Source organism: Diuraphis noxia, unplaced genomic scaffold (assembly GCF_037042655.1).
Source record: "Diuraphis noxia isolate RWA-SAM2 unplaced genomic scaffold, SU_Dnox_SAM2 contig0004, whole genome shotgun sequence".
NCBI lineage: Eukaryota > Metazoa > Arthropoda > Insecta > Hemiptera > Aphididae > Diuraphis > Diuraphis noxia.
In genome coordinates, this window is record NW_028301714.1 from 64,767,789 (window position 1) to 64,794,825 (window position 27,037).

General features: G+C 27.7%; 2 protein-coding genes across 2 annotated transcripts; both read left to right on the plus strand.

The window, feature by feature from the left end:
* Nucleotides 1-832: 832 nt before the first annotated feature.
* LOC107163563 (NFX1-type zinc finger-containing protein 1-like) lies at nt 833-12,049 on the plus strand. Its single transcript, XM_015511036.2, has 16 exons — nt 833-1,592; nt 1,730-1,823; nt 3,682-6,602; nt 6,666-6,749; nt 6,814-7,085; nt 7,154-7,297; nt 7,476-7,743; nt 7,814-8,015; nt 8,135-8,282; nt 8,359-8,511; nt 8,593-8,856; nt 8,912-9,149; nt 9,788-9,953; nt 10,026-10,137; nt 10,322-10,539; nt 10,809-12,049. Exons 3-16 carry the CDS (start codon nt 3,725-3,727, stop codon nt 11,767-11,769), a joined length of 6,108 nt encoding a protein of 2,035 aa, XP_015366522.2. The 5' UTR covers nt 833-1,592; nt 1,730-1,823; nt 3,682-3,724; the 3' UTR covers nt 11,770-12,049.
* Nucleotides 12,050-14,030: 1,981 nt separating this feature from the next.
* LOC107163074 (NFX1-type zinc finger-containing protein 1-like) lies at nt 14,031-26,514 on the plus strand. Its single transcript, XM_089227365.1, has 15 exons — nt 14,031-14,397; nt 17,332-20,090; nt 20,511-20,594; nt 20,658-20,929; nt 20,998-21,141; nt 21,335-21,602; nt 21,673-21,874; nt 21,945-22,092; nt 22,169-22,321; nt 22,410-22,670; nt 22,735-22,972; nt 24,204-24,369; nt 24,438-24,549; nt 24,746-24,963; nt 25,271-26,514. The coding sequence occupies exons 2-15, from the start codon at nt 17,345-17,347 to the stop codon at nt 26,313-26,315; spliced, it is 6,057 nt and encodes a 2,018-aa protein (XP_089083491.1). The 5' UTR covers nt 14,031-14,397; nt 17,332-17,344; the 3' UTR covers nt 26,316-26,514.
* Nucleotides 26,515-27,037: the final 523 nt, after the last annotated feature.

The following is a 27,037-nucleotide window of genomic DNA, read 5'->3' on the forward strand; positions in this document are numbered from 1 at the left end:
TAGGTACCTAGATTTATAAGTCAATTTTGTAGATTATTAATTTATCTTTATAAATAATAGGTTCTGTAAATGTTTGACATTAAAGAACTTTTTTTTTAAACTAAAGTACATACTGAAGCAGTAGAAAGTATAAAAGCAGTAAGCATTCAATTGCTTTTTAAAAATAATAATAATGAGTCCTATAAATATTTTTAAAACTTATAAGGCATTCTATTATATTCGTATTCTATTATTATAATAGAATACAAATATTAAACTAAAAAATAGGTATGACAAGATAAAATTTTACCGTCTTAGAGTAGAAAAGGATCGTTCAGCAGACACTACACTATTATAGGCAAGCAACCATTATACCAAGCAGTATTTTAATATTAGCATTGATTATAGAATAGACTATTCTATAATAGTCAATAATAGTCTATTCTATAATCAATGATATTAGGAAAAATTATTTCACTTATTACTCTACGTTCGAACCGCCAAAACAAAATGATAACACCTGATAATCATATTATTGACTTCATGAAAAAAAATAAAAATTATAATAAAAACTAAAAAAAAATATAACAATGGACATTTCTCATATATTTTAAGTTGTCACATATAATTATACGACCCACGGCCCACGGGGGGGGGGAATGCTCTCTTCGCCCCCCCCCCCCCCCAACAGGTACGCCACTGACAATTATAGTATAAACATTGATTAAATATTATACAATAATACAATATATTTAATCAATGGTATAAATATTTAGGCTGTATTTCACCACCTTCACACTGATTGCCCAAATCGCCCTAAATAGTAAAAATAGTCAATAGACCAAAATATGTTCCATGCCGCAAATAGCAATGCCTTAAATTATAATTTATTTATTTATAGATTGAACACTAGCCCTCCGTGCTAGTAGAACACTAGAGCTATAATTATAGTACTAATGTCTTTAAGACATATTCGGGTACAAGACTTGAACGATCGTGGAACCACAGAATAGATTAAATTTGAAGCTTAATCTATTCTGTGGTAGAACAATAATAAACATTAACGAAACAGAACGGACAACGAAGTGGCGAACATTGCTAAGGCCAACGGCCAACCGCAGAATAGAATACGGCCAATACGGGTACCGTACAGTAGGGGTACTCGACACGAGTGTACAATAATTATTTATTATTATTTGACAATTTGACACGATCATTATTTTTACTCCAAGACCAGTTTTGTGGAGTAACCGTAATGGAACATGGCACTATATATAATACTCTATCACAAATTCACAACATCTCAGCAAGTGGTTTTTTTTTGTTATTTTTAAATCGGGCGCCTTATTGATTTGATTAATTTTAGATAGGTACACAATACAATCACTATAAAGTATAAAGTATTTGACATCAACGCCGTCCGTTAATTCTTGAGGCTTGAATTGCTGAAATCTTAAATTATATAGTTAAAATAATGTTGAGTGATGCACTGATAGTTGAATGTTGTTACGTATTTGACATTAGTGTGCAACTTCCGTTTGTCAGTAAACGTCTCTGCGACCATTTTTATCGGTGTTAATTACTCGTAGGTCGTGTGCAGTACTAGCAGACAAGTAAGTGTATTATGTGATAATAATTTATTAAGTACTTTAATGTATAATATATTATATTATATATATATATATATATATATATATATATATAATTCCCTTTAAATTTCTTAAAAAATATCGTTATATCCTCTATCCAGTCCGCCGATCCGTTTTTGTTCGGTCACTTAATCTCGACGGGTGAATTCAAACAGGATCATGTCAGCTTTGGATTCAACCTCAGTTTCCAAATAGGTGAGTCGTTATTATTTATCTAATATAATAAGTATTCTTTAATTTAGTTAACTTAAACAATAGTATTATAATATTCAAAAATATAAGACATGATGTGTTGCCTTTTTGTTATACTCGCACATACTACACCAAAATTATGAAATATTATGAAACTTGATGTTAAGAACATTATGTGTTTGTATGTGGACTTTTTTACTATACCTAGTTCAAGTTTGTAGTAAGTTATGACTTTATGAGTATATAAAAAAGTGTAAGTTAAAAATGCTCATAACTCACTTCGAAACTAAGTTATCGTAAAAAACCCCACATACAAACACAGATAATGTTCTTACCATCGAGTTTCATAACAGGTCGATTTACTCTAATTTTTAAACTAACGGAGTTAAACGTGATCTGCTAATTGTAAATTATGTTACGCACTTGTAAACTGGAAACAACAAAATATGTATGTGTAAGTCCACTTAACCTCTGCCTTGTGTTACCTATGTAACAAATAAAAACCTCCATCTATAATCTGTTTTCATCGACAGAATGACTAAATATTTTATAATTATTGTGTTACAGGCCCTCCCAATAAATAATAATCATTGATAATAATTATCCATAAAAAACTTTTTTTGTTAGGGATCGTCTTATTTATAATTTAATCTAATATACCTACATTTAAAATTATTTTTGGTGAGTTGAAAACGAGATTTATCATATTTGAATCTAGTGACAATGTAAACTCAGAATTTTAAATAATGGTTGAATAAAGCAAAAAAGTATACTAGTAGTTCAATTTAAAATTTTTTCAATTTATCTGTTATATTTATATGACACTTTCTTTTTTATGGGAATGATCAATTTGATTTATAAATAACTCTTTTAATAATTTAGATATTAAAAAATGGGGCGGTAGTAAACTCTCCCGATTTCTAAAAATAGTAAACTCTCCCGGGTTAAAATTATGTTTACCTAAAGTAAATGTGTAAACTCTCCTGGGTTAACTATATAGTGATTATAATGTTAAAACATTTTTTTTAGAAAAAAAAATAGATTCCCTAACATTTTTAAAATCTGTATGTTCTTAATATCAAAAACAATAATTTTAAAATTTTTACGTATATTTTCTATTTGTAACTTAACTAACTTATATCATTATTATTATTATTATTATTAACTATTTTTAAAAGAAACTAAAATGTATATTAGATTTTTTGAAATTTTATTTTTCATTGTATTTTGATAAAAATATTATAGCTCATAGCAGCTAAAGACATTAATTTATATTTTTATTATTATTATTGTTATTATATATGATTGACTATTTTTAAACGCAACTTAAATGTATATTACATTTATTTTATGATTTTTACTGACCTGGGAGAGTTTACATGTTTCCATCAGGTAGTACAGGAATAGACCCGGGAGAGTTTACACGTTTCCGTCAGGTAGTACTGGAGTAGACCAGGGAGAGTTTAAAAGCCCAAAAAATGCCCATTAAAATTTGATGATTGTACCTAGATACAGTGGCGTCCAGATAGGTTAGCAAGGAATGCAACTGCATGTGTTCTCGAGGGGGGTTGGGAGTGTACTACTACAGGTTTCACATGGGAATTAAAAAATTTATAACATAAACTTTAGTCTATACTAATTGATTTCTTTGAATTACAGTGAATAATAAGTGAAAATATTTGTTATAAATAAAAAATTGGATGGGTTGGTGGCTAACCTTTTTTAACTGCATGTGCTCTTAAAATACCTCTATGCGCCACTGCCTAGGTATAATAATATATTCATTCTTAAAAAATGTATATCAGTTGTATAAATTCTATAAATTATTATTGTTAATATTTATGTGTACATACTTTTACAGGATTCAGATGTAAATCCTAGACCAACTTAAAATTCAACAAATTATGAACAACAACATAGTCCAAGGTCAAAATGACCAGCATAAAATCATAAGAACAAGTCCATTAGTAGCTGAAGTAACTATTATTCAATCTGATTTAACACCATCCAAAAACCAAAAGGAAAAAGCACAGCCAAGTACTTTTAATATTAAAGAACAATGGAGAAAAAAACAAAAATCACCTAATAGGTCAGAACAGTGGGGAAAAAACCTTAATTTAGAAAATAAACAAGAGAGTTGGAGAGGCAAAAAATTTGAGCCACATGAATATTTTAATTACGGCAAAACTGAAAAAAAAAATATACACATTGAAAATAGTCAAGAACATTTAAATTTCAAACAAAACACTGAAAAAAGACAAAATATAAGGGAAGAAAATAAATATAAGCTAAATGAATGTTCTGATAATGGAACAAACGATAAAAAAAGTATAAATAAGTTTAATTTTGGATTTATACGCCTTGTAGAATTATGTAGTAAAGATCCATCTGAAATTGTATTTGTGCTGTCAAATAAAGTTAATGGATTCATGGACTTATTCAAACAAAATAAAGAACCAGATTGGATTTTTTTGCTTATGAAAGTATCAGCTAAGATTTGTTCTACTGAATTAATACAAAATAAACATTTTTTACTAACAGAAATTATGGGCAATCAATTTTTTGATCATTTAAAAGCATATATATTTAGCACACCAACTGAAAAAAATATTAAACGATGCAACAATATGAGTTCATTTTATGAATACTGTTTTGTTGTTTTTCAATCTATCACTACATTATTTCCGAAACAAGCAGAAGAAATATTAAATGAGTTAATAATAATTAGTAATATTTCCATAAATGTTATTAATAGCTATTGTAAACATATTGAAATTGACAAAGCTACTATGATTGGAATTAATGATCTGCTAAAAAATCTCATCAAAACTAAGTTACCTGAGGACTTAAAATTGAAAGAAACAAGCAAACATGTTGCACAATCCATGCTTCAACCTGAAAATATCAGAGAACTAACTGTGTATCCAACTGCAATGGATTTTGAATATGGAGATCCATTTTTACGACCTAATATCTCTAAAGGAACTTTTCAGAATGTAGAACATTATTTAGATATTCAATTTCGTTTATTACGTGAAGATTTTATTGCACCACTACGAGAAGATATACAATATTATAAAGACACAATAAATAATCAATGTCAAAAAAAAATGCACAATATTCGAATTTATAGCGATGTTGAATTTGAAAAAAAATGTGAATTTGGTCGTGATGAATATGGTTATCTGGTAAACTTTGACAAAAAAAATAAATTAAAAGTGAACTGGGAAATTACAAAACGATTTATGCATGGTTCTTTATTACTATTTTCTGGAAATAATTTTAAACATTTTTTTTTGGGTACTGTGAAAGAGCGAAATATTGAACTTTTGACAGAAGGTAAGTTAATTGTGCAATTATTAGAAGATGCAAAACCTATATTTAATAAATCAGTCACTATGGTAGAAAGTAAACTATTTTTTGAACCATATAAATGTTCTTTGGAAGTTCTTAAAAATATCAATACTCATAAATTCCCTATGGAAAAGTATATAATATCAGCTTGTAGTATGATAGACTATCCATATTATATTGATGAGTTACCTGAAAACACCTACTATGCAATTGATGATTTTGTTGAATTCCATGTACTGAGTCAAAATGATTGGCCTACTAAAGAACAGCTAGGACTTGATGAAATGCAATTTGGAGCATTTAGAGCAGCATTGACACAAGAATTTACAGTTATTCAAGGGCCACCTGGTACAGGAAAAACATTCATTGGTTTGAAAATTATGAAAACAATTATAAGTAATTTATATGAGAAGCCATTTCTCACAAAACCTATTTTAGTAATATGTTACACAAATCATGCTCTTGACCAATTTATGGAAGGCATATTGAGTTTTACAGACAAAGTTGTCAGAATTGGTGGTCAATCTAAATCAAAAATATTAGAAAAATACAGTTTAAGGAATATATCTAATACTCATAGAAGGACCCAAACTACTTATACATGTCTAAGAAATATTAAAAATCAAGTAAAAAGTATTATGAATAATATTATATATTTTAAGAAATGTAGTGAAGTGATATCTGATAATGCTGGAATATTAGAGTTATCTTTATTGAAAATATGTATGCCTGATCGATACCATTGGTGTTTTAAAACCACATTAGATCTTCTTTCTTGGTTGTTTCAAGATTTTGATTACTTTAGTGTAGACCCAGTTGGCTTTATAACTGGAATTAGCAATGAGTTAATTAATAAAGTTTTTCATTCAAAAAAATTGTTTGAAATTAAAAAAGAAGACAATAATGAGACAATACAATATGAACTTGATGACTTAGATCTAGAACACAATCATAAAGATATTGATATTTATAGTATAACATTAGATAACATAAAAAAAGCTTGCAAAGAACTACTAGAAGAGACTATAAGATTAGAGAATCAATCAAACAAAAGTGTACATTCTTTTAATGATATTGAAGAGGCCAAATTCAATTTTAGTGTGATGGAAAATATACATGATTATTTAGATAATATGTTGAATATAGCTGGTGATGATAAAATACTACCACAAACAATTAAAAATTTAAATTCACTAAATATGAGACAAAGATGGTCTTTATATTTCCATTGGGTAAAAGAAACAAAAGACATGTTCAATCAAAAAATAATATATTCTGAGCAAAAATATACACAACTCTATAATCATTATGCTGAATTAAGAGAGTTGGCAAACGTAGAGCTTTTAAGCAAGATGCATGTAGTAGCATTAACAACTACAGGGGCAGCTAAATACAGAATAATGCTTGAAGGGTTAGAGTCACCAATTGGTATGAATTAAGGTTTTAAATTACTCTTATTAAATAAATGTAATAGTTAACTTAAATTTTTAGTTGTTGTTGAAGAAGCTGCTGAAGTTTTGGAAGCACACATTGTTTCATCTTTAACAAGTCATTGTCAACATCTAATATTAATTGGTAGATAATTATAATTTACTATATACAAAAATATTAAACGTTGATTTTTTGTTTCATTTCAAAGGTGACCACAAGCAACTACGTCCTAGTAATGCAGTTTATAAATTGGCAAAAGATTTTAATTTTGATATTTCGTTGTTTGAACGTATGGTCAATAATGATGTACCTTGTTACACGTTAAGTGAACAACATAGAATGCGCCCTGAAATATCATCTCTTATTGCTCCATCAATATACACTGAATTGAAGGACCATATTTCTGTTTACAATAGAGAACATATTCGTGGTGTTACTAAAGATGTATATTTCTTGAATCATAATATGTATGAAAACGAAGTATGTTGTATCCTTGGCTATTTTATTTCAAGATGTATTTCAGTTACTACAATTTGTTGACCATTTAGGTTGAGGAAAGTTCAAGCAAAAGCAATGAACATGAAGCTAGATTTTTAATTATGTTTGCCAAACATTTAATATTACAAGGATATAAAACTGATCAAGTTACAATTTTAACAACATACAGTGGTCAACTATCTTTAATTTGTTCGGTAAGCTTATTCATTTTAGAATTCTTTTGTTTTGTGTGCAATATAATTAATATAATATGATACAATACAACAGGTAACTGTTTTGATTCAAACTATTATTAATTTAATTTAGTTGATATTTATTTGAAATAATTAAATATTGTACCAATGACTAATTTATTGTATAATCAATTTTAAGTTGAGAAAAAAACATTCAATATTAGAAGGAATGAAGATCACAGTGGTAGATAATTATCAAGGTGAAGAAAGCGATATAATATTGCTATCACTGGTCAGAAGTAATGAAAAGGGAAATGTAGGATTTTTGAAAACTGAAAACAGGATATGTGTTGCATTGTCAAGAGCTAAGAATGGACTTTATATAATGGGTAATATGGACAATCTGTGTAATTCTGGAAATTTATGGAAACAAATAAAAGAAACATTAATAAATCAGGGTTCATATGGTAAAAATATATTTTTTTTATTTGTATTATATAGATAAAATTTTGAACTTACCACTTGGTTTGTTTCTAGGTGATGAATTGACTTTGGAATGTGTCATTCATTCTGGCGTTACAACAAATGTTGCGAAAAGTGAAGATTTCAATACAATTCTAGAGGGTGGTTGTCCCATGATGTGTAACTCATTGCTATTGTGTGGTCATTATTGTACAAGTATATGTCATTCGTATGACCTCGAGCATTTAGATTTTAAATGCATGAAGCCATGTGACAAGTATATTATTTTTATTTATTATTTTCTTTAAGAGATATTTTTATTATACTTTGTAACAATGTAAAATTGGTTTTGTGATTATTAAAACAGTATTATTTATCAAAACCTATTTTCTGTAGATCCTGCATTTATAATCATCCATGTGAAAAAATATGTTTTATGGATTGCGGAAAGTGTGCTGTGTCAATGATCAGAGAATTACCATGTGGTCACCAAATGACATTACAATGTTATGTAGATGTTCTTACTTTTCCATGTGAAGAAATGGTTGGATTTATTACTGTTGTTTTTCAAAGTGTGTTATTTTAATTACATTTTTGTTCTAATTTATATGTATATTTAGGTAGAAACAGTACTAGAAAAATGTGGTCATAGAATTTTAAAAAAATGTCATGACCAAAAACCTAGTTGTTCATATAAATGTATGGATCGATTAGATTGTGGTCATGCTTGTGAAAAAAATTGTCACAAGAATGATGATCCTGATCATGAAGAGGTAGTTTTTATTTTTAAAAAGTGAAGTTTATTAAAAAATATGTATTGAAATAATTTAATAATTTAATACATTTTACCACAGTATAAATGCTTAAAACCTTGTGAAATTATTCACAAAAAGTGCTCTTCAAATCACAAATGCCAAAAGATGTGTTATGAAGATTGTTCATTATATTGTGATTTCAAAGTTCAGATAAATCTGCCTTGTGGGCACATCATGAATGATAGTCCTTGTGGATTAAATATTGATGAGATTAAATGTATTCTCCCATGTGATCGTCAATTAAAATGCAACCATAAGTGTCAATCTAAATGCTATGAAAAATGTAGACCTTGTGAGAATCAAGTAAGTAACTACTTTTTTGTGTCAATCTGGTTCATTTAATTTATTTTAATTTTAGGTATTAAAAGTTATTCCTGACTGTGGCCATTCAATTACAATGAAATGTACAACTAAACCAGAACATAAACATTGCACAAAGAAATGCGAACGAATTTTAGAATGTGGGCATTTGTGTAAAAAGTTATGTGCAGATGAGTGTACAAATACAGACTGTGAAGAAATAGTATTGCAAAAGAATAGCTTACTCGCTTGTGGTCATAATAAAATTTGGGTTTTATGTAGTGACAAGAATAAAGGTAATATTTGTTATCATTGTATTTTTCTTAGATTGGTTATCAAAACATGTTTTATGATTTTTTCCTAGTACTTTTTTGTACTTAACAGTTAAAATACATAATATAATTCTATAACTCTATTACCAATATGTTTATATCATATGTTATGTCATGGGCCATTTGGCAAATTAGTCTTTTTGCGAAAAGACTAGGCTCTTTGCAATGTAGTAGCCCGTTTGCAAACTACTTATTATTTTTCCAAACGGCCTGCAGTTTTTCTGGACTATTCCATAGGCACTAAAAGCAATAATTAGGTGTTTTACTACAATCTTTATAATATAATAATAACCATTTTACTCATTATACTTGTGAAGTTTAATTTATTGAACTTAGAATCTTGACTCAATCTATAACTTCCATCGATATCTGATGCTGTTTCTAAAATAGGGGTACTTATTATTGATTATGGAAAAATAATTTATAAATAATTACTATCAATATTTATGTTTATTTATTTATTAATTATAATATATTCATATTAGGTAATTAATTTAAAAAAATCATGATGCATAGTTGAATTTAATTTTTTGGTTTTTTATATTTAGTATATTCTGTAAATTAGTTATTTAAATTAAAAGTTAAATTAATACTTATTATAGAGTTCAGAATGGACAGTCAATATCTTCTTGATAAATGTCGTGAACCATGTTTACAAAAATTAAATTGCAATGATATTTGTTTGGGAACATGTGGAGAATGTAAACAAGGACGTATACATATACCTTGCAGTAACATTTGCAGCAAGATAAATCCATGCAATCATATGTAAGCATATACAATTTTTTTTAAACCTATTTTTTTGTAATCGTAACCTAATATGATATTTTATTTTAACAGATGTAAATTCCCCTGTAAAGAACAATGTCCACCTTGTAATCAAAAATGCATCTATTCTTGCATGCATTCTAGATGTACTCTTCTTTGTGGTAATCCATGTATACCTTGTAAGGTAATAATTACTAATTAATAACTAATGAAAATAAATGTATATGCATTTGTGTTATATTTTTAACTCTTTTTTTTATTGTTTTTGATTTTAGTAATGTTTGAATTTAAGTCACATATCCCATTATTTATGTATTTGAATCTTTTATTTATGATTTATACTATTTATGTTGTGATTTTATTAATAGGAAGAATGTGAGTGGAAGTGTCCACATTTGACATGTACCAGAAAATGTTATGAATTATGTGATCGTCAACCTTGTTATGAACATTGCACTATAAAATTGAAATGTGGGCATGAGTGTATAGGTTTTTGCGGTGAACCTTGTCCTCCGCTATGTCGTATTTGTCAAGAATATGAAGTTACTACAATATATTTTGGGAATGAAAATGATCCGAATGCAAGGTAAACTTTTTTGTAAGGAATACTTGAGACATTTGTATTTTTATTTTGTTACAAATCTCAGTAGCTAATAGTTAGATTGTTAATATTCATTAATTAACTCCTATAAATTTGTAGAAGCTAATGTAATCCAATTCAGCATAACATTTTAAGATTATATTGTATTCATAATACAATAAATATAGATATTTCATTGAACTATTAATTTTCTACGTGTATCAATAATTGTAATTTTTTTGTACATTTTTTAATGTTGATGTGATAATTTTTAGGTTTATTTATTTAGAAGATTGTGCTCACATAATAGAATCTGATGCTTTAACAAAATGGATGAACCATTATGATGAAAAAATATGTTTGAAACTATGTCCAATATGTAAGACACCCATTTTAAGAACCCAACGTTTCATGAATCTTGTGAAACTTATTTTAGAAGACATATCAAAAATAAAAATAAAACAATATGAAGAACTATCTATTATTCGCAGCAATACAAAAACCATAATAAATTCTTTGAAATCCTTGAATAATATTTTTGTTTTAAACTATATTTGTGATACAATTCATAGGTATGACAGAGTCAAACATTTATGGCATCTGTTTTGCAAGCCTTTATTAGGTTCTTATGGTAGTCAATATTCAAAATTCACTTTACCTGCCAAGGGCATGGAATCATTAAATTTTGTCATTTATTTGTTAGAAACTATTGAAAAGTTCTATGATAGAATTGAAGAAATCAAAGATAGTCAACGAAAACAAACTATTATTAATCACTTCGATTGGATTCTTTCTGTAGCTTTCACTTATGCACAACAGTTGTCAAATCAGCAAAAATTTGATATCAGCATGGAGTTGGCACGAGGTGCAAGGATTATGAGCTTATTTGATATCATGACCAGTACAAAATTTCAAATTGCTGTTACAACTCAAATTTCTGACATAAATGATGTTAAAGAAAATGTATATGATATGGAGAATTTATTAATGTCATGTAACATGTACTCATTAAGCAAGGATCAACATATACAACATCTAACAGAAAAAATCCAGCAAAAAATTGATGATGTTCCTTTAATAACAGATGACGAAAGATGTGTGATTCACGCCGTGATGTCCACAAGTTTTGTAGGCGTTGTCAGAGATCATGGTCATTGGTTTAAATGTTCAAATGGCCACATTTATTGTCAAATCATGGCTAATCAGTCTATTAATTGTCCTCAATGTTATGACTAATTATTAGCAATCATATTTCTGGCGTAAGATCAACTTCAGAAATATTTGTTGCTTGAATTTTGTTTTAAAGTTGATTATTATAGTAAGGAAGAAAACTTATTCATTCAAATAATACAAGTGTTATTTTCAATATTATTCTATTTTATTTATTTTTTATGTTTAGTTCCAAACATTATTTTTATAAGAATTACTAAGTCATTGATAGGCGATGTAAATGATTTAATTGTATTGTATCTGTTGACTTTATCACTTTTAATTAATAAATTGGCAAATCCAAACATTTTCTTTGTTTAAATCATTTTTTATGTAAATTGTCTTCTATGGATTGTGAGCAACTTATTTATATTAGTTGATATTGGATATTTAGATGGGTAATGCTCAGTGGTGGCTATCCTATGGTTAAGGTGTTGCTCAAGCAACACCTTTATATGGGGGAGGGTGTCCATAGCACGGAGTTGTAGGGGTACAACTTAGTATATGTACATTGTGGCCAGTTTATTGCAAGCGCAATCTTGCACAACTGCATCATCATAGGTTAATACAATATTTTTATAGTTAATACGATATTAGGATTACATATTTTATCATTGATTATATTATATTTATATTAATGCACAATCAGTAATTATAGTCCACAGAAAACATCGTTTTCATATTCTAATTTCAGTATTTTGTGGTAGCGAACTAGTTTTCCAGTGTGGTACTAAAATAACAACTATTACAACTGTAACGATAAATATAAAAGTATCAAATGTATTTTATTATTTTGAGTTTGCTATGAATAAAAAATAATAATAAAATGTGTTTATGTATTATATTTTGGTGTTTAGTTGTTGAATAATATTATCAAAATATATAACTTATTAGTTATTTAATAGTATGTTATAAATGAATAATGATGTATGATGCATGCTTGACTTATATGTACATACATGTATATATCTATACAAATGATAAAAAACATGCTAAACTATAGGTCTACTTACATTTCAATTACTTTTTATCATTATTTATTAAATAGTGTTTCTTAAATACTGGCTTAGGAATTCGAAAGTTTATGTCAATTGGTGACTGCAAAAATCCGGTTATTGTCCCTAAGAGGGGGGGGTTGGTAATTCAAATTTAATGTTAAGCAACACCTGAAAAAGTTGGCACAGCCGCCACTGGACTAATGCTGGGTATATATGATATTATTGTTTCAATAAATTTAATTAAATCACCAGTTTTAAGGTCACATTTATCATTAAAATGATGTATAATAATATATGTTAATACCTATTTGAAAACCTACGATTACTAAAATACTAAAGTTCGAGACTATAATTTTTTTATATACCCGCAACCAGCGACAAAATTATTTTAAAAACCAATTTTCAATCAGAAATCGCCTCCCAATATTGAAGATAGAAGTATTTTTATTTTTATACTTTAAAACTCGGTGTACATACACATAGAATAATTTTTAAATCTCAATGTATTTGTAGATTCTGTCAGAATCTAAACAATTTTATATATCAAGTATAAAAGGAGTACTTACAACAAGGACGTATTAACCCAATGTCTTCGTTGCACTCGGAATCTAACGCGTATTAGCATTGATTATAAATATTAAAACTAAAATGCATTTTACCACGACCCTCGTGAATTTCAGAATTTTTTTAAAAGAAATTCTTTTCAACGCTGATTTTGAAACGGTTAGAATTTTTTTGTGGAAACCAATATTTTGGGAGTTATAGCCATCAAAAGTTTGCGATTTTAAGTTTATGCGCATGCGTGCAATATTATTTCAATGCCGCGTGGAGTAGACTTGGGCGAATTGTTTACTCGGGTTTTTTTTTATCTCTGACTGTTTATTCGTCGTCCCTCCTCTCCAGGTTTGCTATTTTAGGCCCTGGGGATTTGGAGGCCGAGCCCCCATCCAACTCGAGGTCCTCCGGAGTATGACGACCGGAGCCGTTAGGTGAAGGGAGCCAGTATAATATTATAACCTACGCCGAGGTTTTTTTTATCCTTCTCTTTTATTCGTATCATATATCTATATTACGAAAAAACAGGAGAATACGTATATTATTTAGAAGACGGAGAACTTCTGTATAACCGCGAGGACTCTATAAAAAGTCAAATAAACAACGCCAAGTGCCAACCATAAAATAATTTAATTTTGTTTACTACAAGAAAGTTGGTACTCTATAAGCACATCATACTCTATTCGCATTAGTGTTTTGTTTGACCGAGTCGCGAAGAATACAATGTTATAGTCTTCGTGGTTCGAGTTCATCGAATTGCATCCCTGATTTTCACTTATAACCTCCGAAGATATTATTAATATTGTCGAGTCATTACACATTATTAACATTATTTTCTATTCATTGTTCGTTCTGCTTCTGTCTTTTGTGTAGTTTATTTTATTGTAAAGTCTTGAACACGTGAACGTGACGAACTACGACGGCTCTGAGTACTAACTATAGTACCTAACTACACGAGTGAATTTCATCGGTTATTAATTATAATTAATAGCACATTAAACATGACGTATTAAGTAGTACACTATTGTAGTTTATTTTCCTGTCATGTATTTTTTTGAAGCGATATAACCGAGCGAGAACAAATATTTCAATCGAAAAGTTGGTAATGTATTTATGATTATTTATGGTTACATGATTTTTGTGTATCGGTGGCTTATGCTAATTAATAATTATATTACAATCTGCAGAATATTGGTAGGTATAGGTACACGCCATAAAATAATTATATTAACAGATTTTTTATAGCTATAATAAATTATGAATGTTTAGAACTGAATAATATTATGAAGGTGTAATTTAATGGTTAGTGACTTGTTTGTGAAAGCGGAATAATATTTTTGGTGTGAAATTTTTGACAATGATGTTATATTTCAAAAAACGAATTAGGTAGTTAGGTATTTAAAATTTTTTTACATGTTTTTATGTTGTATATAGTTAGTACTGTTAGGCACTAAATAAGACTTAAATTCATATTGTGCGCTAATAGTCGACACTTCAGCAGCAGGCACAAACACTTGCGTGTGACTGTGTGACATACTATTATTTTAAATTGTTAGTGCGTCACAACCACTGAACCACGGACTAAGATCGAAGAAAGTTTTTTATTTAACTTAGGTACTGTCTTAGTCTGTGGCCACAACGGTTTCGTGTTTTATTTAGGTGGTTTCATAGGCGTGCGCAGGCCTCTTTTTCAGGATAATATGCAGAAGGCTGACAATAGCGCGGCCTGAAAGTTATTTTAAGCTCGTAAAATTCTGATAATATGCATACACAATTCACAAATATTGAAAAACCTACTGTTTAATTAAAAAAATATTGTAATAAATACCATTACATAATACAAGAAGTATGTATTTCGCAAATACTTGGTAGTTGAGGTAACTGATAACTGAATGTTTAAATTTTCCAGAGTCGATGTCCATTGAACCTGAACCCACAGAACTTCAGGGTATGCAGCCGCATACCCTGCATACCCCCTGCGCACGCCTATGGGTGGTTTGTTTTTATCAAATACGTACAAAAGTCAAAACAAAATTCTATCGGGATAACGAAAATTGAAAAATGAGACGTCTAAAAATAATAATCATTACGATTTAAAACAAAAACATGCACGATGTGTGGACGTTATCTAGTCAGGAAATCACTCGTTTATAATCGATTATTAATTGTTATCTCCAATATCTCCTATAATATACCAAAACATCTCGATACAAAAAAAAGACAACTACTACTAATTACAACGAAAATCTAGTATTGTTGCTTACACATTTAAGATTTTTTCGAATAAATTTAAGTAATTTTTATAGGTGTTTGCCTCGTGATGGATTTTCCGATGCAATAATTAAAATTTAAAAACGAATTTCAGAATTTATTGTAGATAATGAATGTGAATATTTTATATCCACGTGTTTAAATTGACTTAAGCAATAAGGGCACCATTTGGGGAGGGACAGGGTGTACACTCACGCACCCTGACATTTTTTTTTTCTACATGGCCCCTCGGCCTTCAGTTTACCCATAAAAAAAATAAATATATAATAGTATCTTTCAAAAGTTCAATATCCGTTTGCCATGTAGGGGGAGCTGATTATGTGTGTACTCAGATTTATTGGTATGTGTTTTTATATAGTGTTTCCAATAAGTTAAGAATACTAATGACAAGATTTTATCTTAGGCTTAAGTAAATCTACAGATGTATGGCTATACAAATTTGTATTTATATAATTATATTTTAAAACATACTTAATCATGCCAGTGGTGTGCAGATCCCTTTTTCCATGTGGGGCAAAGTTAATTTTTTTACACCCACCAACCACCCAAAACTAAAAGTTACAAATAATATAGGTATGTTTTATTAAGGACCTCTATACAGTTATACGAAAACACAATATTTATTAAATAAAAAAAAAAAACCCACACCCACCCGATTTTCAAGTGGGGCCTAAGCCCCATTTGTGTCATGTCTGCACGCCACTGATACATGCTACCTAAAAAATCAATGATTTTACGCTTATTTTTAAAAGAGAAGGAAAATTAGAAATTAATTTTCTTTTTAAATTTAATATGTCGACATAGTCTAAAATGAATACAAAAACCTATTGATTTATCACAAATACATAATTAATTTAAACAAAATATTAATAGTACTTATCTAACAATATTATTAAATATGCGATTAAGATGATTACTGCCAAAAAGTTAAAGCAACAATTTTAACCTTCGAGCTATTCAGTTGTCAACAAACGTGACTATTTTACTGATAAACCTAACCTATGATAGATAAAAATGGGTGTCTGTGTCTGACTAGTCTAGATTTTGATTCAGTCTCCTTAAAGAAAAAAAACTCCTTTTTGCTTGATCAGTTAATACAGGTAGAACTGCAATAGGAATTAATACACATTTGGAAACATGCTGCTGTAATACGAGTATTTCGTTTATGTTTCAATAATTGAATTTAATGGTCTGAGTTTTATCTCATTTGTTTTCCACGACTGACAGACTGCTAAAATAGAAATTCAGTTCAATATAATATCTTTATACCCTGGTAAATCATCTTCATTAAATATAACAGCACTATTATTTCATCAAAATTCAACAATTTATACTAACATTTTGCCTATTAATAATTAGGTAATAATATTATTTTTCTAAACAATTTGGGATGGCTGCAGACCATCCCTCTTAGCATCTCCTAGTTATGCCACTGATGTATTTATACTTATATATTTCAGAATTATAATTAATATATAAATATATATGAATGAACAATAATTAAAAATCACTTTCAATGAAATAGCAATTATGTCATTATTATAATGAGTATAATTTTTTAACAAAAAGTAGAATAATAATTTATATTAAATTTATATAACTTTTATGTACCTAGTGGTACCTATATTAAATTATATAATCATGTTATATAAAACCATGTGACATAATAATTTACTAAGAAACTTAAGATTAAAAATATTATAGGTAAATATCAATATTGTAATGGGAATTTATAACAAACTTTGTAAATTATAAATGTTAATAGGTATCTCGGTATCATGGGTCCAAGAAATAAGAAGTCTAATAACAGACATCCAAACCAAAATAACCAAAGTTGTAAGAACAAAACTAGAGGTGTTAAAAAACCATCACAATTAGAAAATGCAGATAATAATTCATATGAAATTGAATCATCTAGAAAGCCAAATGGACTGGAAAAATCAAATATTTCTAATCAACAAAAACAACTAAAATCTTCAATAGAAGTATCATATAATAATAATAATAATGAAAATAATAGTAACCAAAATCAAATTATAACTAAGAATAATTTTAAATTCGGATACAAACGACTCGAAGAGTTATGTTGTAAAGATGCTTCTGAAATTGTATTTGTTATGTCTAATAAAATGAACGGATTCATGGATCTTTTTAAACAAAATAAAGAACCAGATTGGATTTATTTACTTATGAAAGTTTCAGCTAAGATTTGTTCTACTGAATTAATACAAAACAAATATTTTTTACTAACAGAACTTATGTGCAATCAATTTTTTGGTCATCTAAAAACATATATATTGAACACACCGACTGAAAAAAACATTAAGCGATGCAGCAACATGAATACATTTTTTAAAGATTGTTTGGTTGTATTCAGATCTATAATTTTTTTATTTCCAAAAACAGCAGAAGAAAAATTAAAGGAAATAATAGTAAGTACTAATATTGCTCTAAATGGTATAAAAAGTTATTGTAATCACATTAAAATTGATGAAGCAACTATGATTGAAATGAATGATCTCTTACAAAAACTCAACGATACTAAGTTGACAAAGGAATTACAATTGAAAGAAAAATTAGTAATTGATAATATTGCCCAACTCATGACTCCACTAGAAAATTTTAGAGAGTTAACGTCATATCCAACTTCAATTGATCTAGAATATGGAGAACAATTTTTGCGACCTAATATCACCAAAGGAGCTTATCAGAATGTTGAACACTATTTAGATGTTCAATTTCGACTTTTACGTGAAGATTTTATTGCTCCATTACGAGAAGGAATACAATTTTATAAAAAAACAATAAATGATGATTGCCATCATCAACGTCGAAAAAAAATAAATAATATCCGCATTTACCGTGACATTGAATTTGAAAAAAAAGGTGAATTTGTTCGTGATAAATATGGTTACCTGGTAAACTTTGACAAAAAAAATAGATTAAGAATCAACTGGGAAATGGCAAAACGATTTATGTATGGTTCTTTATTACTATTTTCTGGAAATAATTTTAGAAGTTTTTTTATGGGTATTGTGTTGGAAAGAAAGATTGAACTTTTAACAAAAGGAAAATTAATTGTGGAATTAATAGACGATGCAAAACCAATATTTAATACACCTCTGACCATGGTAGAAAGTGAAGTATTTTTTGAACCATATAAATGTTCAATGGAAGTTCTCAAAAATATTAACTGTCATAATTTCCCTATGGAAAAGTATATAATATCAGCTTGTTCTAAAGTAGACTATCCATATTATTATATTGATAAGTTACCTGAAAACACCTACTATGCAATTGATGATTTGGTTGAATTTCAAGTACTGAGTCAAAATGATTGGCCTACTAAAGAACAGCTAGGACTTGATGAAATGCAATTTGGAGCATTTAGAGCAGCATTAACTCAAGAATTTACAGTTATCCAAGGGCCACCAGGTACTGGAAAAACATTCATTGGTTTGAAAATTATGAAAACAATTATAAGTAATTTATATAAGAAGCCATTTCTCACAAAACCTATTTTAGTAATATGTTACACAAATCATGCACTTGACCAATTTATGGAAGGCATATTGCGTTTTACAGACAAAGTTGTCAGAATTGGAGGTCAATCCAAGTCAAAAATAATTGAGGAATATAGTTTAAGGAATATAACTCGTAAGTACAGAAGATCCATAACTACTAATATAGGTCTTAGAAATGTTGAAGATAAAGTAAAAACAACTATGGTTAATATAAAATATTTTAAGAAATGTAGTGAAGTTGTATCATACAATGCTGGAATATTAGAGTTATCATTATTGAAAAATGGTATGCCTAAACAATATCATAATTTTTTTAAAACTACTTTAGACCTTCTATCTTGGTTATTTCAAGATTTTGATTATTTTAATGTAGACCCAATCGGGTTTATAACTGGAATCAGAAAGGAATTGATCAATAGGGTTTATCATTCAGAAAAATTGTTACAAATTAAAAAAGACTTTGATTATGATGATGATGATGTCAAGCAGTATGAATTAGATTACTTGGATCTAGAACATAATCATAAAGATATTGTTATTTATAGTATAACTTTAGATGACATAAAACATGCTTGCAAACAACTACTCGAAGAGAGTATTCAATTAGAAAATCTGTCAAATGTTGATGTAAACTACTTTAATCAATCTGAAGAAGCCAAATTCAACTTTGATGTGATGGAAAAAATACATGATTATTTTGTAAATATGTTGAGTTTGGCTGATGACAATATTGCACTTCCGCATTCAACAATAGATTTATACACACTTAATATGAAACTAAGATGGCATTTATATTTTCATTGGGTAAAAAAAACAAAAGAGATGTTTGATCCTAAAATAATAAGTTATGAACAAAAGTATACACAATTATATAAACAATATGCAGAACTTCGGGAATTAGAAAATGTGGAACTTTTAAAAAGGATGCATGTAATAGCATTAACTACTACTGGTGCTGCCAAACATAGAATAATGCTGGAAGGACTAGAATCCCCAATAGGTATGAATTAGAATTTTAATGTTTAACATTTATGTGAACTGTGTTTTTTATATTAGTTATCAGATCTTTTAATTGTGCGTATGGGGTAATTTTTTCATATTAATTTATTAATCATCATGAGTTTATTATTTTACCTACCTATAATAAATATTTATTTTTATTTAATTAAAAAATTAAAATATACTAATTAATACGTGATTACATAAATTGTGTCTACGTATTAAAAATGAAAAATGTTATATTTTTAAATTGTTTTGATAGTGTGATAATGACTAAGATTATTCAATTCTAAATTTTAAAACCACTATATTTAAAATAGGTAGACGTAAGTACTAAATAACCCCATACTCATCTTTTCATCGCCAATAAGTTGATAAATACATCATTTAAATAAATGTTATAGTTAACTTTACCTTTTAGTCGTTGTTGAAGAAGCTGCTGAAGTTTTGGAAGCACACATTGTTGCATCTTTAACAAGTCATTGTCAACATCTAATATTAATTGGTAGGTAATTATATATAACCAAATGCAAAAATATCAAACGTTCATTTTTTTTTCATTTTAAAGGTGACCACAAGCAACTACGTCCTAGTAATGCAGTTTATAAATTGGCAAAAGATTTTAATTTTGATATTTCGTTGTTTGAACGTATGGTCAATAATGATGTACCTTGTTACACGTTAGGTGAACAACATAGAATGCGCCCTGAAATAGCATCTCTTATAACTCCATCAATATATGATGAATTGAAGAACCATATTTCTGTTTACAATAGAGAACATATTCGTGGTGTTGCAAAAGATATATATTTTCTGAATCATAATATGTATGAAAACGAAGTATGTTATATCTATGACTATTTTATTTCAAGATGTATTTCAGTTAATATAATTTGATGACCATTTAGGTTGAGGAAATTTCAAGCAAAAGTAATGAACATGAAGCTAGATTTTTAATTATGTTTGCCAGGCATTTAATATTACAAGGATATAAAACTGATCAAGTTACAATTTTAACAACTTACAGTGGTCAATTATTTTTAATTCGATCGGTAAGTTTATCTATTTTTAAATTATTATGATAATCAATCTTTTGTTTTATGTACAATATAAATATAATATTAAAATAATATAAATCATTACTGTTTAGGTCAACTTATTTTAAATAAAATTTTGTTACTATTTATTTGAAATAATTAAATATTAAAGTAGCTCTAAATAATTTGTTGAATAATATATTTTAAGTTGAGAAAAAAATATCCAATATTAGAAGGGATGAAGATCACAGTGGTAGATAATTATCAAGGAGAAGAATGTGATATAATATTGCTATCACTAGTTAGAAGTAATGAAAAGGGAAATGTAGGATTTTTGAAAACTGAAAACAGGATATGTGTTGCATTGTCAAGAGCTAAGAATGGACTTTATATAATGGGTAATATGGACAATCTGTGTAATTCTGGAAATTTATGGAAACAAATAAAAGAAACATTAATAAATCAGGGTTCATATGGTAAAAATATATTTTTTTTATTTGTATTATATAGATAACATTTTGAACTTACTACTTGGTTTGTTTCTAGGCGATGAATTGATCTTGGAATGTGCCATTCATTTTGGTATTACAACAAATGTTGCGAAAAGTGAAGATTTCAATACAATTATTGAAGGTGGTTGTTCCATGATGTGTAAATCATTGTTATTGTGTGGTCATTATTGTACAAGTATATGTCATTCTTATGACCATGACCATTTAAAATTTAAATGCATGGAACTTTGTAACAAGTAAAAATTTTACTTATTAAAAAAAAAAAAAATTATGAAAGTATTATTTATCAAAATCTATTTTCTGTAGATCCTGCATTTATAATCATCCATGTGAAAAAATATGTTTTATGGATTGCGGAAAGTGTACTGTGTCAATGATCAGAGAATTACCATGTGGTCACCAAATGACATTACAATGTTATGTAGATGTTCTTACTTTTCCATGTGAAGAAATGGTTGGATTTATTACTATTATTTTTCAAAGTGTGTTATTTTAATTACATTTTTGTTATAATTTATATGAATATTTAGGTAGAAACAGTACTAGAAAAATGTGGTCATAGAATTACAAAAAAATGTCATGACCAAAAACCTAGTTGTTCATATAAATGTATGGATCGATTAGATTGTGGTCATGCTTGTGAAAAAAATTGTCATAAGGATGATGATCCTGATCATGAAGAGGTAGTTTTTATTTTTAAAAAGTGAAGTTTATTATAATATAAGTATTGAAATAATTTAATAATTTAATAATTTAATAAATTTTACACAGTATAAATGCTTAAAGCCTTGTGAAAATATTAACAAAAAGTGCTCTTTAAATCATAAATGTCAAAAGATGTGTTATGAAGATTGTTTGTTATGTACTGTTAAAGTAAAGAAAGTTTTGCTTTGTGAACACATTAAGAATGATGTTCCTTGTGGATTAAATATTGATGATATTAAATGTATTCTACCATGTGATCGTACATTAAAGTGTGACCATAAGTGTCAATCTAAATGCTATGAAAAATGTAAGCCTTGTGAAAATCAAGTAAGTTAGGTATTTAAATGAGTTTATCTATTTATCTGTTTTATTGATTTAAATAAATTTTCAGGTATCGAAAGTTATTCCCGACTGTGGCCATTCAATCACAACGAAATGTAAAACTGTACCAGTACGTAAGCTTTGTACTAAGAAATGTGAAAGAATTTTAGAATGTGGGCATTTATGTAAAAAGTTATGTGCAGATGAGTGTATAAATACAGACTGTGAAGAAATAATTTTGCAAAAAAGTAGTAAACTTGCTTGTGGTCATAACAGTTTTTGGGTTTTATGTCGCGATAAATATAAAGGTATTATTTGTTATTAAAGTATTACTATACTTTTTGTTTTAAATTGATTATTGTAATGAAATTTATGATTCATGAAGTACTTATATATAATTTTGTGTATTATGTGCTTATTATGGTACTTTTCAGTAATTGCAGCCACCAACATAGGATAGACTTCCCGTATAGTACTAGTTGTGTAGACATTAGCTCATTCAATTTAAATCAAACACATCCCTTAATTTTCTAAATAAAACAAACTTGGATTGCAAATTCAAGCAAATCGATCTTACTGGATCTATAACATGTATTTTTTTGGAATTGGCTATAATTAAAAGTTTCCTAATTACTGTTTGATTTTTGTTTATTAATATTAATTTGCCATGATGAACTTATTATATTAGAGGCCAAATTTGTATGACCCATGTAAAATAGTTTTTTGGAACCCTTATGTTTCAAACATCAACTCAACCTCAATATTTCAATTATTTTTTAAAACCAATATTCAAAAAAATGTTTTAAAGATCATTGTTATTTTATTTATTTAAATATACTAAAATAACAAATATTTATCATTTAGTAATTATTTTTTTCCAAATATAATAAAAAATAATTTTGTTAATATGTACATATATCTGACGGAACCCTTTAGCTTGTCTAATGGAACACTCAGGTTTTCTCAAAACACACTTTGGGAATCGCTGTAATATAGTTCTGTTTATAAGAATATTGAAAACAATTTTGATTTTGATTTGATTAGGTAGGTAATTTTGTTAATTTTATAATTTTTTTTTTTGTAATTATTATTTAGTAAGCAGTGGCGTAAATCGGAATCGCATTCACTATGAGTCAATATACCACAATTGTAAAGCAATAAAATTAGACACATAGCTATAAATAAAAAAATATTAAGAAGTTGGGTGGTTGTATTTTTGACATAAATAGTATAAATAGAGATTCTTTAATTTTGTTATAAATATTATGTAAAATGCACTTTGATATTTAAGAAAAAAAAAAATTGAAAATTTCATTTAATTATAATAAATTTAACACCAATGAATAAAGTCATCAAATAAAGTCCTCACAATTTAACATGTCTTTGTTAATTTCTCAAAAACTTTTTTAACTAACCTATAATATCGAGAACTCCTGTAAACAGTTAAAATATGCATTTAAGTTTTAATTAAACAATTTTACTATGGGCCCCATAAATAATAGATAGATATAATTATTAAACTAAAATAATATATTGTAGAGTTCAGAATGGATGACCAATATCTACTTGATAAGTGTCGTGAACCATGTTTACGGAAATTAAATTGTAAAGATATTTGTATGGGAACATGTGGAGAATGTAAACAGGGACGTTTACATGTACCTTGTAGTGAGATTTGCAACAAGATAAACCCATGCAATCATACGTATGTGTACATTTTGACTAAAATCATGGATTAGTTTAATCTTAATAATTTATAATTTATTTTTATAGATGTAAATTTCCGTGCAAGGAACGGTGTCCACCGTGTAATCAGAAATGCATCTATTCTTGTGTGCATTCTAGATGCAATAAGGTGTGTGGTAAACCATGTGTACCGTGCAAGGTAATAACTGATAAAAATAAATATACATGTACATTTTTTTTAAACGTATTCTTCTTTCAATAGACTGTGATGAATTTAATGTTAATAATGACTTATGTTGTGTTTATGAATGAGTCAACTGAATTACATCCCCCAGACCTACTGAATATATTTTAACTTTTTAATCATGATTTATATTTTTTGATTTTATAAACAGGAAAAATGTGAGTGGAAGTGTAAACATTTGAAATGCACCAGAAAATGTTATGAAATATGTAATCGAAGACCTTGTTATGAGTCTTGCACATTAAAGTTGAAATGTGGGCATGAGTGTATTGGTTATTGTGGTGAACCATGTCCTCCTTTATGTCGCATTTGTCAAGAAGACGAAGTTACAACAATAGTTTTTGGCAATGAAGATGAACCAAACGCCAGGTAAATTAGAAAGAATGTTTATTTTTTTATAGTATCTTGGAAGTTATTATTCATACTATTACTTATTACTTATTAGTGTATTTTAAATTAAAATTTAATTAGTATTATTAAATATTTGTACAAGCAGATATTTTTCTTTGGTTTAACAAACTAAGGGTAAAATATGTCATATAATTACATGATATTTTTATTAGAATAAATAATATAGATCATGTTATGACATAGGAACTTAAAACATTTATTTTGCGTGCTGTGATTTTTTTAAATATTAATTAATGTTGATGTAATATTTATACTATTTTTTTAGGTTTATTTATTTAGAAGATTGTGAACACAGTATAGAGTCAGATGCTTTAACAAAATGGATGAACCAAAACGATGAAGAAATATGTTTGAAACAGTGTCCGCTGTGTAAAACACCAATTTTAAAAACCCAACGTTTTATGAACCAAGTAAAAGTTATACTAGATGATGTATCAAAAATAAAAACAAAACAGTATGGAGAAATAGCTGAAATTCGTAGCAAAACAAAATCAGTTATTAAATCACTAAGATCCTTGGATACAAATTTTATTTCAAATTATGTTGGTAATAATAATCGTAGTATCAAACTATTATGGAATACATTTTACAAACCTTTATTAAGATCCTTGGGTAATAAACGTTCAAAGTTCACTTTACCTGCCAAGGACATTGAATCATTGAATTTTGTCATTGCTTTGTTTACAAAGATTTCAACATTTAAAAATAGAATTAAAGAAATCAAAGATGACCAAAAAAGACAAACTATTATTAATCACTTTGATTGGATTATTTCTGTTGCTTTCACTTATGCCCAGCAATTATCAAATCAGCAAAAATGTGATATAGGCATTGAAATGGCACGTGGTTCAAGAATTTTAAATTTGTATGAGATCATGTCTAATACAAAATATCAGACGGCAGTTACAATGCAAACTTCTGATACAAATGAAATTAAAAAAAAAGTAGAAAACATGGAGACATTATTATTGTCATGCAGCATTTACACACCAAGCAGGGACCAGGATATACAGAATTTAACAGAAGAAATCCAACAAAAAATTGACGATCTTCCTTTAATAACAGATGATGAAAGACGAATGATTCATGCTGCTATGTCCATCAGTTTTTCAGGAGGCATTAAAGCTCAGGGACATTGGTGTAAATGTCCAAATGGTCACATTTATTGTGTTACAGAATGTGGAGGGCCAATGCAGAAGTCAATTTGTCCTGAATGCAAAGTAGAAATTGGGGGAGACAGTCATCGACATGTTTCAGGGATTACCGTAGCATCAGAGATGGATGGCGCTAGAAACCTTCAGTTTCAGTAATAGCTAGTTATTACTCAAATAATTGACTTTTTCATTTTATTTCATAAATAAATTTAACGATAAAATTTTCATGTTTATTCTTTCAATATTATATAAAGTTTGTTTTTGATATTATTTTATTGAAGTTTATAAAAATATTTACAAGTATAACACTTATTATTAAATGTATTAATTAACTAATAAGTTAATGATTAATTAACATATTATACCTAAGTAATAACTATTTGAATTCATAATATTACTTTTAATAACTGATAATTAAGAGTTATGTTATTATAGAAGATTAATATGAAAAACATTATTAACATTTGAATTATATTTAGTATTTACTTTTATAAACTTTTAATTTTTATATAAAATTGATGCAAATTATAACTTGTCTTATCAATTCAATGTATACATTTATTTGCGTGTTTAACTTTTCAGTGTGAATTAATTTTCTACTAGTGAAAAAATCCTTTATATGAGGATTTATATGTTTGTATAATTTGTTTATTAACAATTTTGTTAACTAAGATAAAAATCAATAAAATGAAATTTAACCATAATGTGAATTTGCATTGATTATCAATTGGTTACACATCGGGATCATAATTATACTCACTAGAAATGTGTAGAAAATGTTGAAAAAATTAAAATATGCACCCGAGTATAAATATTAAAAATCATTAATGATTAATGATTAATGAATAAACTTTAAAATCATTTTAACAGTATTTTTT